This window comes from Dermacentor silvarum, chromosome 5, assembly GCF_013339745.2.
Source record: "Dermacentor silvarum isolate Dsil-2018 chromosome 5, BIME_Dsil_1.4, whole genome shotgun sequence".
NCBI classification, from domain to species: domain Eukaryota; kingdom Metazoa; phylum Arthropoda; class Arachnida; order Ixodida; family Ixodidae; genus Dermacentor; species Dermacentor silvarum.
This window is the reverse complement of record NC_051158.1, coordinates 83,283,883-83,301,243: the sequence shown is the minus strand read 5'-3', so window position 1 is coordinate 83,301,243 and position 17,361 is coordinate 83,283,883. Positions and strand designations below refer to the sequence as shown.

Here is a 17,361-nt window from a genome sequence, read left to right as displayed (position 1 = left end):
TTTCAGACGGTTCTCTTAGGCGGAGCCTCCGAGAACCCGATTAAAAACAAAGCCGTTTGTTGGATAATACACAGAAACATTAGTACAACTAGAACGAGACAAAAACCATAAAATAAACACTCAAAAAGAATTCATACTACGAAACACACTCGGAGCTAGAACGCTAATGATAATATGCAAGTTCGGGCAGGCAGCGAGGGTGTGGGCGTACAACAGTCTCGACGCGGAGAAGCGGAGACGAGACGGTTCAAGAAGTGGCGTCGATCTAACCAAAGGTCGGTGTATCGGACCGCCAGTAGAGGCTACCAAGGCGTGGCAGCCCTGGCATGGAGGGTGAAGACAGGCGGCCCGGCAGCACAGGCAGACGGCGGCGGGGCGTTTTGGCCGGGCTGCTGGTCGTGGAACTCGGGCCCGTAGCCCGACAGCTCACGTTCTCCCCACGGGCGCAGTTGCTCGCCGGCCTCGGGCAGCAGTTCCCGAACAAATGGGGTGGCGACGTCCAGGAATGGGTTAGCGGGAGGCCCCGGTCAGGTGAAGTCCTGGTGGCTCGGGTCTGGAACCCGACGGCCCGTCTTCAACCCCCGGTCCGGTGGCCGACCTTCTCCTGGTGCCGCTTCTGGAACTCTTCCCCCCGTCTGCCAGCGTGCCTCGCTTTCTGCCACTCTGACCGATTTGTCCTTTCCTCATTGGCTGCTTGAGGTTTCGTGTTGTCTTGCGATTGGATGTCTTTCATTTCTTTTTCTTCTGGTGCCGCGTGTTCACGTGCACTTCGACGTTGTCGTCTTTAGCCAACACGGAATTTACCTCGGCGCGCGCTCTCCTTGTGGTCTGCTTCTTGTCTCAATCCACCGCACCTTGTCGGGCAACACATATCACCGTCTCCTACCACCGCACCGTGTCGCGCACTACACATCACACTGACCAAGTACGTGGTGGTCAGAGATAACACTAGCGTTCTATCACAAGCACAATGCCGCGGTGCTGTAGCAGGTTGTGTCTCAAAAACAGCTGTCGACCAACCCCATTCAGCCACATATTCCCTGAGCCACGCAAGCGCTTGCTATCCGAGAGCGAGAAAATGTACTATAAACGCGCCCTATGCAGGCGCAGACGACGAGATACTAAATCGTTGAGCTGTATAACGGGGTATCCGCGTGTTGTGGCGGCGGTCGAAATGCCTCTTCATATCTTCGCTGGTATGCTTCCGCAGTTTTCCGCTTCTCGCACAATTGCATGTGGTCAGCAATACCAAGCTGTTGATCAGCAGCGAGCACCGGTGTCTTTCCAAATGCTGCGAAATAGGGACGGCGCGGAATTATCGCAGTGTGTGACCGATTGTGATGAGATACAGCGGCCTCCAAGCAGCACTTCCATCCGCCTTTAAAACTGGGATACATGGAAATAAACTGTTTCAAGTCTCGTATGATTCTTTCAGCCATGCCATTTCCTGCAGGATGGTCGGGCGCGCAGCGTCCCAAACAACTCCTCGTTCCATCGCCCACTCTTGCAGACACTTGCTTATGAAAGCTGGTTCATTGTCTGATATTACTACTTTGGTATTCTTACATCTCTCGGCTCAAAAGGGCAATCACACTATTTGCGTCTTCCCTATCTGGTCGTGCAGCCACTATTCTAGTGCACTGGTCTATTGCCACTAGGAAATACTGTTTTTCTTACTCCTGTAGCCTTTTTCTTAAGCTCTGCAAAATTTACCTGGATGACTTCAAACGGTATGCCAGAATTGCGAGGTAGGACCATCTCGTCTGTTCTCTGATGGTACTTTATGGACTTGACATTGTTGGCAAGACTGGCCGTATCGCTGGACGTCGTCTTTCAAGTGTTTCCACCGGAAACGCTGAAGAATCTCGCTATACGTTCGCTAGAACCCTTCGTGCCCGCCAGAGTCCGGGGAGCCATGATAAGGTTCCAAGATTCGAGGCACCATTGTTTCCGAGACAACGAACCTTCCTTCAACTACCTAACGTTTGCTGCCTAATTACGTCCAAATGACTACGCTCAATTCAACTGCCTAATTAGATTTGTTGAAGTGTCTGTGTTTTCAAGACTTCTGTACCATAACGTTGGTACCCATTCCTGGGCCGCGCCACCGCGTACCCGAGCACACGAGGGTCGGACCCTCCCACGCTTAACCGTGTGTGGCTTAGCCGTGTCCGGGGAAAAGGGGATCCTGGAAGTTGAGCCGAAGCTTGGTGTTCGGACCTTTATGGCCCCCCAGCGGAGGCAACACACCTCTTTGGCCTCGGCTTCACGTAGACGGCACCCCCGGACTGACCCAACCGGGGGAAATCGGTAGTTGCCTTTTCCTGTCTCTCTCTCTACCCTCATCTTCGTCTTTCCCTTTCACTTTTAATCTTTCCTGTCCTCTCATCTTTCCATTCACTTCGACTTTTCCTGGCGGCAAGGGTTAACCTGGTGTTGCTGTCCTACCTTGGGTATACCATATTAGGTTATAGTAACGGCATACTGCTGGCGCTGTGCAGACCTTTTTCATGTTCTGCCACGGCCCGTTGTTGAGCTCCGTGGTGGGTGGCAGACGCCGTTGCCGAATGAATAATTTCTTTCCATGGGATCCTCAAACCCCTTTTCTACCGATCGTGCCTCGAAAAGGGTACGCACCGACGCAACCTCGCTATTCTGTCCCAAAAACAAAGAAACTTTCCCGAAATTCCACATCCTTCACTGTGAGCAGTCATCTACGAAAGCTAGAGCAATTTCCCCATTTCTTGTGGCCAAGTGCCTAAAAGAGACCATCCGAGCTGGTTATAAGGTAACAAAGATGTCAAGTGGAGATTTGCTCCTCGAACTAAAAGACAAAGAACAATACAACAGACTCGCACACCTCGTAGCCTTTGGTAACATCCCTGTTTCTGTAAGCGCACATCGAACAATGAACACAGTAAAAGGCGTAGTATCAGACGAAGACCTAATGACATTGAATGAAGAAGAACTCCTGGATGGATGGAAGGACCAAGGGGTAATCCATGTGCAGCGCATCAAAATCAGACGGAATGACAACGAAATCCCAACAAAGCATTTAATACTCACTTTCAGTTTAACTACTTTACCCGAGACTCTTGAAACTGGCTACATAAAACTTCATGTTGGACCATACATTCCGAACCCGCGACGTTGCTTCAAATGTCAAAGATTTGGTCACGCATCCCAGAGCTGCAGCTTATGTGCGCAAAGTGTGGCACAACCGGTCACTCTTCTGACGATTGCAATAATGACGAGGTACATTGTGCTACCTGCGATGGCAGTCACCCTGCATACTCCAGAGCTTGTCCAGCCTGGAAGAAAGAAAAAGAAATAATTACTGTAAAAGTGAAGGAGAACATAACGTTCCGTGAAGCACGACAACGTATCTCCTCGTTATTCTTGCTCAAAACATCTTTCGCCGAAGTGGTGCAACGGGGGGCGGCACCACAACGGCCTCTGGCGGTAGCCCGGACCACGCCTAGCGTGCCGAGGCTAACGCCACCCGCCCCTAAGGTGGGAGCAGCCAACGCTGCCCTGCCATCTCTCAAACTGTCCACACCAGTGGCCTCTACAAGCTCCGGCAGCAGCCAGGGCACCGCAGAGAGACCACAGGGGTCCTGTCGACCTCCGGTCCGGTGGGGACGAAGACTTCGTCGCTCGAGACGAAGTCTACGCGACGCACACATCGCTCTTTGGAGCGGGTGTCCAGTGCCTCTCAAGAGACTATGGACACCAGTCCAAGCCAAACGGCGCTAGTAGCGGCGATGGAGCGGCGAGGTTCCCTTGACCGCTCCAAAAAAGACAAAACACCAATTACAGGGCCTAACAAAGGCTCTGTAAAGTAAGTCACTCTCCTCCCTTTTGAGACACGCAGCACATATTTTTTTCTCAACATGGACAACATCATACGGTGGAATATTAGAGGACTATTAAGAAACCTAGATGACGTCCAAGAAATTCTCTAAGTTTAATCCTACAGTGCTGTGTGTGTAAGAAACACACTTAACTTGCAAGCATATCAATTTCCTCCGTCAATACATGAATTTCCGAAAAGACCGTGAGGATGCTGTTGCATCATCTGGCGGTGTAGCTATCATTGCTGATAGAAGTGTAGCGTGTCAGCATTTGAAGCTCCAAACGGCCCTTGAGTCAGTGGCCGTTCGAGCCGTACTTTTAAACAATATCATTACCATCTGTTCCTTGTACATACCACCACACTATCAGCTTCACAGACGTGACTTAGAATCATTAATAGATGAGCTCCCAGAGCCCTATCTGATTCTTGGTGATTTTAATGCGCACAGTTGTTTGTGGGGCGATTCACGCTGTGATGCGCGAGGTCGCGTTCTTGAACAGCTCGTTTTTTCCTCTGGAGCATGTCTCTTGAATACGAAGGAGCCCACGTATTTAACCTGGCTAACAAGTCATACTCTGCCATAGATCTTAGCATTTTATCGCCGACGCTTTTACCGTATTTTAAATGGAATGTGCTTAATAACCCGTATGGGAGTGACCACTTCCCAATAATCCTGAGTACGCCGAAACAAGATCAGCATCCCCCGCAGGTCCCTCGGTGCAAGGTTGACTCAGCCGATTGGGAACGGTACCGAACTCTTACTCACATGACGTGGGCTGAGATGTCCGGTCTAACCATAGATGATGCTGTTAAATATTTTACAGCTTTCATACTTGATGCCGCCTGTAAATGTATTACTGAAGCGAGCGGCATGGGCTCCAAGCGGCGTGTTCCCTGGTGGAACGATGCATGTAGGTAAGCACGGAGGAACCAGAACAAAGCGTGGGCGCTGCTTCGCGAATCTCCAACAGCAGAAAACCTGGAAAACTTTAAGCTTGTCAAATCGCAGGCAAGGAGAACGCGCCGACAAGCAAGACGAGAGAGTTGGGCAAAGTTTATATCAAGCATCAACTCGTACACAGACGAATGGAAAGTATGGAATAAGAAAGTTAACGGGCAACAAACGTATTCCCTGCCTTTAGTAAACAGCCACGGAGAAAGCCTGGAAGATCAAGCAAACTTTCTTGGTGCTCATTTTGAACACATATCGAGCTCCTCACACTACTCCGAAACCTTCCTAAATTACAAAACGCGAATAGAACAACAAAAGCTAGAAAGAAAATGTGCAGGAAGTGAGGCGTACAACAAACCATTTTGCATAGCAGAACTGCAGGCAGCACTGAACTGTTGCAATACATCCGCTCCAGGTTCAGACCGCATAATATATGATATGCTGAAACAACTACCCTCCGAAACACAAACCTTCCTTTCCCTTACAACGTTATATGGTTTTCCGGCGAGATCCCCTCTGTTTGGAAGGAGGCTATTATAATTCCAATTCTGAAGCACGGAAAGGATCCTTCCTCTGTATCAAGTTACAGACCTATAGTTAACAAGCTGCCTCTGCAAAGCATTTGAAAAAATGATTAACTGTCGCTTACTACACTTCCTCGAATCAAAGAAATTGCTCGACCCATACCAGTGCGGATTTCGGGAGGGCCGATCCACCAGTGACCACCTCATACGTATCGAGGCACGTATCCGTGAAGCTTTTGTTCATAAGCAGTTTTTCTTATCTGTATTCCTTGATATGGAGAAAGCCTATGATACTACGTGGCGGTTTGGGATATTGAGAGACCTCTCACACTTAGGTATACGCGGTAATATGTTCAATGTTGTCGAAAGTTATCTGTCTAATCGCGCATTCCGTGTTCGAGTGGGCAACGTGTTGTCACAGAAATTTGTACAGGAAACTGGAGTGCCGCAGGGCGGGGTGCTCAGCTGCACGCTCTTTATAGTAAAAATGAATTCTCTTCGCCTATACATACCACGTAACATCTTCTATTCAACATATGTTGACGATGTGCAGATCGGATTCCAATCATGTTCTCTCGCAATGTGTGAGCGACACGTCCAGCTTGGTCTCAATAAGGTCTCCAAATGGGCTGATGAGAACGGGTTCAAACTGAACCCACAAAAAAGCGCCTGTGTAGTTTTCTCCAGAAAAAGAGGCCTGCACCCTGATCCTGAAATTGTGTTGCGTGGTGAGCGTCTGCCTGTAAACAGGGAACATAAATTTTTAGGCATAATTTTAGACGCAAAATTAACCTTTGTACAGCAGCACATAAAGTATATTAAAACAAATGTATGAAAACAATGAATATCTTAAAGGTGCTGTCACGCACAACCTGGGGTAGTGATAGAAAATGTCTTATGAACTTGTACAAAAGCCTCGTGCGCACACGACTAGACTATGGAGCCATTGTTTACCAGTCGGCTACTCCAACTGCTCTGAAGATGCAGGACCCTGTCCACCACTTAGGCATTCGCCTGTCCACAGGCGCCTTTAGAACAAGCCCAGTGGAAAGCCTTTACGTTGAATCGGATGAGTGGTCACTTCATCTGCAGAGAACATATTCGTCTTTCATGTATTTTCTGATAGTGAACGCAAACAGTGAGCAGCCCGCGCATTCCACCATAAATGATTTGTCCAGTTCTCAACTATTCTGCAACCGGCCCAGAGTGGCACAGCCTTTTTCACTGCGTGTTAGAGACATAGCTGACGAAACAAGGGTTCCACTGTCTGAATACCACCTAATGCCCCCTGCTATACGGCCCCCGCCGTGGCAGTGGCAACTTATACACTGTGACACATCTTTCGTAGCTATTACAAAGCGCGCACCTGTCGCGCATATCCGAATGTACTTCCTCGAACTGCAGCACAAATACTCCTCTCCTGAATTTTTTACAGATGCATCGAAGTGTAATTCCGGCGTGTCTTACGCAGCGGTCGGTCCATCATTTTCGGATGCCGGTGTTCTGCACCCTAACACAAGTATTTTCACAGCAGAGGCCCATGCGATATTGGCCGCCGTTAAACACATTAAAGAATTTAATATTCCAAGGGCAGTTATATACACAGACTCTTTGAGCGTCGTAAACGCTTTGAAAACTGAAAAAATATAAAAATCCTGTAATTGCATCCCTTTACTCAGTACTATGCGCCACGTATGCGTCCAAGCAACATATCGTGGTATGCTGGGTGCCGGGGCACCGAGAGGTTGAAGGAAACGTAATGGCTGACCAGCTAGCCACATCCGTCCACGCGAACGTTGTCAACTCTTCCACGACTGTCCCTGTAATGGACCTCAAGCCCGCCCTAAAGAAAAAGCTCAGGGCTTACTGGCAGCGGTTGTGGGATAGAGAAACAGAAAATAAACTACACGTTATCAAACCGTATCTTGGCAACTGGCCGCCGGTATCAAAGAACCGCCGCACAGAAGTAACACTTTGCAGACTTAGGATAGGACACACATACAGTACACACGCTTACCTCTTGTCCGGTGGTGATCCACCCACGTGTGATGAATGTGGTGAGCCACTTACCGTGCTTCACGTCCTGCTGCAATGTACTGAATTAAACGCTAATAGGAAAAAGCACTTTCCATTACCACAACAACAGCAAATTCCACTTCACCCTCAAATGATCTTAGGTATAGAACCTCTCTTTAATTACCAATCCTTGTTCGAATTTTTAAAAGATGTACACAGGTTTCATGTTATAGCCCCAGGAAATTCGTAGCACGGCCTCCTAACAGAGGTTTCTGCTGCGGTAGCTGCATTACAGAAAGCACCTGCCTCCCAGCCTTTGGGCTCAAAGGCCTAAGGAGGCATACGTGCTTATTTCCATATTCTTGCATTCTAGCCTCATGATCACTTGTCATTCGTACTGTACCCATAGACCACTCCACATATCACTGTCATAATTTTACACTATATATCGTTTTACGCTCCTACGATAGCGATTGATTTTAGGCCACTTTACAGCCATGTTACACCCTATCATCGCAACAAATCAATCAGCGCTTAACACAGCACTATCAGTCATGGCGCTCTTTGGCCATACCTGGCCCTTGCGCCACAAAAAACACATATCATCATCATCATCCGCGTTTCGGCCACAGTTCCCAGAACTGCCAAGGGCGACAGACATGTGCTAAATGTAGTTCCGGTGAAACGTGCGAAAACACTCCACACTGCGTCAACTGTGATGGCCTGCCTAGCGTCAGTTTTGCCGAGGTGGCGCGTCAGGGGGCAGCGCCACAGCGGCACAGCTGACCGACCCACACAGGGTGAGCCGGCGGTGACGCCATCCGCCCCCTCGGTGGCTCACCGGAGGCGCCGGCTCACCGGATCCCACCGGATTCGGGCGAGCGCGATTGGCGGTTGGTGATTTGCTGTGGCGGAGTGGCGTGATGGGGAACGCGGGCTCACCATTCGCTGCGGCGCCTGGCTCGGTCCCCTCTCCTCTCCCCGCTCCGACGGCGCGTTCGCCTCAGTCAGTTGCCCTTGCTATTTCGTTCGTGGTGGACCGTGCTTCAGCGACGCTGTGCAAAACCGCTGCTGCTGTTGCCAGAACGGCCGTCCTAAGAGTGACCGACGCAGCAATCGGGGGAACGAAGCCGACGTGTGGACGATGATGTGGTGAAGGCTCATCGTCTGCAGCCGAGACTTTCAAGCGGGAGTCGGCGCGTGTGAGTAGGATTCGCAAGTGTTCATGCGGAAAGCCGATAGATGCCGTCGCAATGCAGAAGTGGCACGAATACGCCGCGCTGCCGAAACGCCTTATCTGTTACGCACTACGGTTGTGCACGAGGCGTACGGGAGGCACGTGGAAAAGCTGTATAGTTAGGTTGGAAAGTCACAAAACGTCCAAAAATACGTTCTGTGTCAACCCCAAGGAAACATATTTTATGTGATACACATCCAGTCAGGTGTTCGTGCTCGTGTGGTTCTTTCCTTCTTGTTTCATGTAATTTGTTCTGGCTGTAGGTTCACTTGCAGTTGTACCGACTTTTACGTGCTATCCGGTTTATGTGAACTCCAGCAAACTCTATGTTGTACAATTGTAATTAACTTTCAGTAATGAATTCGCGCTTGTGTGTTTCTCACTTGTTCTCGGTGTAGGTGCATACGTAGTAGCGACTTTTCTAACCTGCTGTGCCGTTTATGTAAACATATTTTTCGTCTGTTGGACTCCTAATAAACTTCGGCATGAGTACGATCTTGTCAGATTTTTTTCCGTAGTGCGTTTTTGATTTTTACTTTTGCTTAACATGCAATTGTACCGAATCGCCTGACTTGCATTGCGTTTGATGCAAACCTAAAGGAAGTAGTTTGATTCGTTTCAGTTAAACATAGTCGTGAGTAGATCACTTAGTACCGGACATGTTGTGTTATGCGAACTGTGTTAACTACGGCATCAAATAAAGGCGCTGTGTAACCATTTGTCATTTGACAATGTTTTCTCCATGGCGTCCTTGCACCCCTCTTTTTGAGAGAAACGTTTTTTCGAATTGCTGCATAAATGAATTTCTGTCAATAGCAGGTCGACGTGCTCTTCTCGCCGTCTCCAATGTTTTCAACTGCCAACATTAGATTCCCATCACGTTCTATTTTCCCCACAGTAACGCGAAGGTCATGCAAATTGGCAAGACAGCGCTGTGTGCGCAAGTTTTTCCTGCGACAAGCCCGGAATATCTTTTTCCTAGCTTGTCAGCTGGCGGAACAAGATCCATTGGAGCAGGAGCGCACATCGCGCGTAGCCGAGCTCTCCTTGCAAATTTAGCGCGCTTCGTCAACAACTGGCGGGCTTGCGATGTTTGCTTCGAAAGGCAGCCTTCGTTTGTGATTTATGACTTGGAACTCTACAAGCTTCTGCCATCTCGAAGCTTTCATGAAAATTGTCCACGTTTGGTTTCAATGAATTGTTTGCTATGCGCTCGTTTCGTCTGTAACTCGAGGCTCTCAAGAATGAAACAGTGCTGATTTGCCCAGCTGCTGTGCACACTGGATTTTTAAAAGCTTTGTCTAGCGCAGGTTTGTATACACAAGTCAGCAGAACGTTGGCTGCGGGAAGTTGAGTCCTGGCAATCGCTATGTGCGGTAGGCTCGTAGGAGCTGAACTGGTGGAGGCAGCAAGAGCAACGAGGAAGCCCTGGCGTACGACATGCTTTCTTTCGGTTGTAGTGGAGGCGATGGCATCATTTGTGAACGGTGTATACATAGTTTGCACGTGCGTCACTTCCGCACCGGTCCGCGAGCCTGTCCGCCATCTTTAGGCACCTGCGGGCCTGCGGAAGCGTGCTGGGGCAGGCTGCGCGCGCTGACGCGTTGTTGATCCGAAGTTCCTTCTCGCGTCGTGATCATGCCAATCTGCGCGATTTTCGGTTGCTGCACAAGAGGTACCGCTGCCGCGAAGCCGAGCTTCGCAGAACCGGGCGTAGGTCCACACCAAACGTAGAACATGGCAGTGCGAACACACAAGAATGCTGTCGGAGAAACGTCGGTGCCTGTGGCTTTCCCGGATAAATCGGAAGGATCTGAACAACGTGCGTGTCGTCACTTTGTTTCGGGCGAGTATATAACACGCCAAAACACTGCACATCACGCATGATCGTAAAAGGGCGGCAGAGAAAGCCCCGTACTGGTTGGTGACCGCCCGCTCCCACACGCATAGTCGCCTTTACCGCTCTGAAAAACGCCCGTGTACTTGTGTTGTAGTGCACGTTAAAGAACTCTGGGCGGTCAAAATTATCCCGGAACCCTCCATTGCCGCGTGTTTCACAATTAGATCGTGATTTTAGCACGGAAAACCCCAATTTTTTTTAACGGCCAACAAACTGCTTCGCATCGTCATTTGTTGGTATGTGTGCTTCGCTTAGGGATATGCTAAGCAATATTTGAATGTCTGCATGCTTTTAATATAGTGGGCTACTTCTATTTAACGCAACAACATTCACATGCACGGACATGCACCTAACTCTAAACCAAAACTCGCAGAAAGAAACGAACACACGTTTTGAATCTTGGGGAAAAAGTGCATATAGGTGAACCATTGTGGCAAGAAAGCTTTCCCTGAATGAAGCAGCGCAAAAAATACTGAGATAGTTTTCTCTGCCGCACGCCAAGAAACATATGCTTTCATTGGCTCACCTCGCCGAGGGCGATGGTAAGACCCGACGACAGGCGCTTCGCTGCAACCTTCCTCATCCAACCGCTCGTGAATTGTGCGCCTTCAGCGATTTGTAAGCCTTTATTTCGTTCAGCGTGACGTAGCTCGTGGACGGGACAAGATAATATCCACCTACGTCGTGGCCGGGTGTGTTATCCACGCCAACGTGCAGCTAGTATGGGTCCACGCGGTCGCACATTCCGACCTTTTCTTTGTAGCGAGTCCGCGTCGGCCCTACAAGCTCGTCCACGTATAGAAATTGCAAAATGCAGGGCTCCTGACTTTTGCCATCGCAAAGCTTTCACGATAGCAAACACGCGGCGCTAACACGTAGAAACGAACGCCGAGCACAAACGCAACGGGCCAGCGGCTAGTAGCGAGGTGCCTAGCGATGGCGGACGGTCGGGGCAGGCGGCGGATTTGACGTCACGTGCAAACTATGTATAGTGAAACGACAGTGAGCGTGTTCGCAACACCGTCCTGTACAATTCTTTTCTCGTGTATGTGGTATGTGCCTTTCGCACTGAATACCTGTTCCTACTCAAAAGTTGCAAACGGCATGTCTTATACCCTTGCGTCGCCGCACATTGCACTCTGAATGCCACCGACGGTCATCATTGCACCTAGTAATCAGGATAACACCATACCTTGCTCGGCTCAAACTGTAGTTAGACACCCCTTTCTCGTCTTCAAGATGCTTGGACGGGAATGGCCGCATGAAGTCTCTGCGCAACTGAAATGCTTCGTCTCCTACCAAGACGTGGGGCGCAGCTGTTGTGGTCCCTGGTAGCACGTAGCACGCCAAGTGAGGGTATGCCCAGGGGCCGTATTCTGTAACGCTTCGGTTTTCGAAGGCTTCGGTTTGCGTGCAGCGATTGGTCGCCGCCTGGGTGACGCCATCGCCTCAGGGCGCGAACGCATTTTTTGATGACTTCACGCACATGTCAATCACGCGGAAACTGAATTTGTCGTCTGCTACGAAGCGAAGCCGCGCGCGCTGCTTCGGTCTGATCCGAAGCGCGCTGTGCCGTGTGCAGAGCCTGTGCGTGTCGTGTGCACGGGCGAGATCGCGGCACTCAGAGCAAAATGGCAGCGTGTCCGGTGTCTGTGGCGCCTGTTCTCGCGCTTTTAGCGAGCCTGTGAGAGAGAGAGCGACGACGTCGACACCGACAAGAGGCCTTTGAGATGACGGACGAGGAATTCAGGCGACAATTCCGACTCTCGAAAGAGACAGTGCTCCGCCTGTGCGAGGAACTTGAGTGTGTGTTGGGGCCGCAACGCGCTGGTGGCATTGACACTGTGAAAAAAGTGCTCTGTGCGTTGCGTTTTTTTTTTTTTTTTTTTTTGCGACTGGAGGTTTCCAGCAGTCCGTGGCCAACGAGGAAACTGTCGCCCTGTCCCAGCCCTCAGTTAGCCGCATAATTTTTTCCGTTGCTGAAGCCATTGCAACGGTCGGCAAAGCAAAGGGATGGGTGAAGTTTCCGACGGACACAGAAAAGGTGGCGGTAGAAAAGGTGGCGGTCAAGCAACGCTTCCTTGAACGTGGCAAGCTCCCTGGGGTCGTCGGCTGTGTTGACGGAACACTAATTGCCATCGTCCGGCCGCGAAAAATGAGCCCCGCGGAAACCGAGGCGTACTGGAGCCGCAAGGGATTTTACGCCTTGAATTGCATGGTGGTAAGTAAACAATTTCAAACACAGTCCTTGGTCTGAATCGTTAGCGGGTCCATTTAAAGTATACAAAGAGCACCTGTGACGCGAAATTAGTTGCGTGGTGTCGAGTCCCCATGGATGGTGCGAGACGAACGATGTTTCTTAGGCTTGTTGAAAAAGGCGCGGGGAAAATAACCCCCTGTCGCATAGCTAGAAATGTAGCATACCCGAACTTGTTTGGGGTTCAAATGTTGCTCATATTACGGTCAATGCTATCTAAATAATGCGTTTATGGTCGTGTACGGACGTCAATTCCTGACGAGTAGCTGTGTAGCTTCCGTGGTAGCAGTGTGTAGCCTGTGTGGTATCAGTAACTACATAGTGAAGTGGCATGTGATGCGGCTTGTGCACGTAAATGTGAAAATGATGGATACATGCTTTAGCGTATCTTTACGAATGCGTAGGAATTCCACACAGGCTGGCATATCCCATCACTAGTGTATTTCGGCACTTACTTTGAAATGCACATATCCGTGCAAGCAGCGTTCGGTAAAGCACTCTGTTTGTACGTGTTATCATCCTTAAGCAATGGGCAACAGAAGGTGAACGCTGAAGAGACCATTTGACTCCCTCTCGCAGGTGTGTGATGCGGACCTAAGGATCGTGGCCATAGACCCTCGCATGCCAGGATCATGCCACGATTCCTTCGTCTGGAGGCACTCGGCATTGCGCCGCCGCCTGACGTGTGGCTTCCTGAATGACGAGTTCTTGCTTGGTAAGTGTAGCAATGATAGCGCACATTTCCCTTATGTGTTGTGTAGGTTCAATACGAACAGGATTTTTCATATTAATCTACAAATAGGAACTTTATGCCGTGCGGAAGACACACTATTAGTTAGCAATGCGTTTGTTTACCTCTTTCATTTATACCCTGCATCAGCCAGGCATTTCTGTGCTGCAATACATTTTTTTTTCTGTTTGCAGCGGTTCCTATCAAAATTTCGCACAATGAATCATTGACATCTCAAACATTTTTTGTAAATGCAGGAGATTCGGGGTACCCTCTGGAGCCCTGGCTTCTCCTCCTGTGCCCGGACACCCGACACGGCTGACAGCAGAGGGGCGCTACAATGAAGCACACGCCGTCGTCAGGAATGCGGCTGAAAGATGCATAGGCATCCTAAAAAGCCGTTTTATGTGCCTGCAGAGGTACCGTACGTTGCACTACTCACCCCGCAAAGCAGCCACCATTGTGGCGGCGTGTGCTGCGCTTCACAACCTCTGTCTCCAGGCAGGGGATCCGCTGCCAGATGATCCTTAAGATGACGACACAAGCTGTACGAGTGATGCAGCAACAAGACAAGTGCAGCCACCACAGGCCCCATCGCTGCCCTTGGCACAAGTGGTGCCGCCTCCAAGCGCTTTGTTCGAGAGCGCCAAGCAGGCTCGCTCTGCAATAATTAACATGTTCAGGTTGCCTCGCAATCTTCACATTGCATATTTGCAGAGCGTGCGAAGACGGATGCGCCGGCAAATGAGGCGGCGGCAAACATGAATGCACATATTGTTCACGTCTCCAACGGGGTGTGTGCCAATTAGCAATAATATTCCCCCGAGTTTTCTAGGCTTTGTGTTAGCCTTTTGGCAAACATTCATTGACAACATGTGCCACTGGAGAATAATGGAAAGTCTGCGAAATTCAATGTGCTTCGACAATCTCTCTAGCTCTTGTAGATGGTGCCGCTTGCATTGATGTTAGCGAAGAACACTATCCATGCAGGCAACATTTTGCAAATAGAGGTTACATGGCACAGTTGGAGACATTTTTCCTTGGAACTGCCTCGCTCAACATAAACTTGACGCACTCGATCGTGCACATGCCATGTGTTACAACGACGGAACAACCCTTATGGCATGAAGGTGACTGCGTGACGATGATTGAATAAAGACGAAGGCGTGACAAACAGTAAAATCACTACGACGAAATCAACAGTACCGCGGAGAAGGCACGACGGTGATTCATTGACGATGCAAACGTAGTGGTAGCAAGATGACTCAGTGAATGTTTGTGCATAGCTGACTTTCTCAAAGTCGTGGGCATGACGACAGTGGAATCACTACGAGAGACCGTCACGACAAGACAATGCAGAAATGCCCTAAGCACGTCCTGCAGGACCTAAATAAAGTTTTTCCAGTCTATTCCAAGTCCAATGAAGTGTTTGCTCATCTTGACAACAGACATCGCTCCGAAGACCTGACTAAATCATTCAGTTGGCAGTAGTGACGTGCGGTGTCTACGAAGGGCAGGAACGTAATCAACGCGAGCTTATGACTCTCGCTTACTGGGAATACCTCGTTCAAGGGGATCAATTAATTGGAAGACCGTTTGCCAATCACGAAAGAAGTTCCACGGGTTACCCCATCTTTTCAGTTGGATGAAGATGTGTCCCCGGACATCTAAGGGCATCACATACCTATTAGTACTGTTTCATGCAGCTTGGGGCGGCTTGTCTAAGAAGGTTGCAAGGTGCCGGTAACCCCACACCTATTTAATAGGCAGCAAGAGTCTCGTAATCGGAATTAACCAGACAAATCGCTCCACCAACTAAGAATGGTCCATGCACCACTACCCACAGAATCAAGGCAACACAGCCAGCAGCACTGGCAGGAAAGTTGAAGGAACCCTCGCTTTAATAACTGGTTCCCCACTCGCAATATGCAACAAGTGCTCCCAGTGAATTGCGAACCTAACTCATTTGCATAACTGTCCCCAACTGGCTTGTTGGGTTATGTGGTCACTGACCACCGTGCTACCGTAGGTGGTGGCCGCTGCTGTACTTTCGATGTGTCTGAAGTACACCGAAAAAGATTGAGCATTGTGAAAATATATTGAAGAGCATGGAATGTTGTTCTGTAAACTTTATTGCTTCTTTATTGTACATATAATGGCATAAGACTGATGTATTACAAATAAATTTGCTCTGTTGCAACCACAGCACATGGACTGAATACATTATACTCCCACATGAACCACCCTACTATTAAGAGTTGGTAAAGCTATAAATCCGCATCATGTCGTAGGATACCTCGGCAAGAGATATTGAAGTCGTTTCACAGTTGAGCATTACGCCTGCAGTGGGATACTGTAGCATTAGATACTGAAGTCTTATCACAGTCAGATGTAAAACATGAGGTAGGATACCGCAGCAATACATGTCCACGTCGCATCACAGTTGAGTATGAAGCATGCAGTGGGATACTGCAGCAATAGATACTGAATTCTTATCACAGTCAGATGTAAAACATGAGGTAGGATACCGCAGCAATACATGTCCACGTCGCATCACAGTTGAGTATGAAGCATGCAGTGGGATACTGCAGCAATAGATACTGAATTCTTATCACAGTCAGATGTAAAACATGAGGTAGGATACCGCAGCAATACATGTCCACCTCGCATCACAGTTGAATATGAAGCATGCAGTGGGATACTGCAGCAATAGATACTGAAGTCTTATCACAGTCGGATGCAAAACATGAGGTAGGATACCGCAGCAGCAGTAAGCCCTACACGTCGTCATTGCGAGTTTAAACCTTTGTGACCCCATTACTGTGTGCGGCACATGTTCTCGGCCAACAAAACAATGCAGCTTCGCTTGCACACACTGTCAAGACTAGATGAAAACAAGTTTCCTTTAGGAACAAAAAACTGCTTGGCACACTACATGCCAATGGTACAAAGACAATGGTACAAGCGAAGAAAGCCATTTGGCTTTACATATTTATGGCGCATTTCTCTGACTGCTGACCGCATTTCCAAGCGACTGATGCAACAGTACTAACAATGCTGGGGCCATCCTAGTCAAGGTGCGGAGTTCCTGCAGCATCATGTCATTCTGCTGCACTTGTCGCTCTGCAGCAGTAGCCAGGCGTTCCTGGGCCAGAGTTTGGCGGAGCAAGGTGTCTCCCACCTGAGCGATGTCAGCAGCCTGCTGAGCTATAGCATCGGTGAGCGCCCGGAAACCAGTCGCGAAGTCCTGCAGAACCTTTACTGTAAAAGGTGCAAAGAGTTATAATATTTGTGAAACAAAAGCCTCACGAATAAATTTTAACGTTTTCTTCACTAAAGTACACATCACATGCACCCATATGCAGCTACACAATAGCAATACCATGCAAAGCTTAACAAAAAAGTGCTCAAAGATATGTGTAGTTAGACTAAGGCTTGCCTCAACGTTTAAGCGTTCATGTAATGTGGACGCACACATTTGCGCAATGCAATTTTTGTTCTGAACAGGGCGATTACATTTACTTTCAATGCTCGAAGATCAAGGTTTCCCACGACGTACACCCACGAGCAAATTCCGCGACACAGCCCATTTCCTCCTTGTTAGGTTATGCAGGTTAATTAGGGAGAAATTGTAGTTGCTTTCATCGACCGTGTGGTATGTATAGTGATGCTAACGGGTCTACGTGCATAATTTGTTTCCCCTGGATAATATACAAGGCTGCAGTGCAATGGTCCAGTGCATACATTCGCGCGTGATCATTGCTACACAACCTAGTCGCCCTCTCTGCAATAAAAAGTTAAAATAAGGTGTTCTTTTTTCAGTGTAGCTGTGAGCATTAAAGTCATATCCACAGTGGAACCGTTATAAGAAAGTTATATGAAATGAATA

General features: G+C 48.9%; 1 protein-coding gene across 1 annotated transcript; it reads left to right on the top strand.

The window, feature by feature from the left end:
- The first annotated feature begins 326 nt into the window (after positions 1-326).
- Positions 327-13,794, top strand: LOC125945727 (putative nuclease HARBI1). The gene is made up of 4 exons (XM_049667984.1): positions 327-531; positions 12,387-12,706; positions 13,322-13,457; positions 13,730-13,794. The coding sequence occupies exons 1-4, from the start codon at positions 327-329 to the stop codon at positions 13,792-13,794; spliced, it is 726 nt and encodes a 241-aa protein (XP_049523941.1).
- The last annotated feature ends 3,567 nt before the right edge of the window (positions 13,795-17,361 follow it).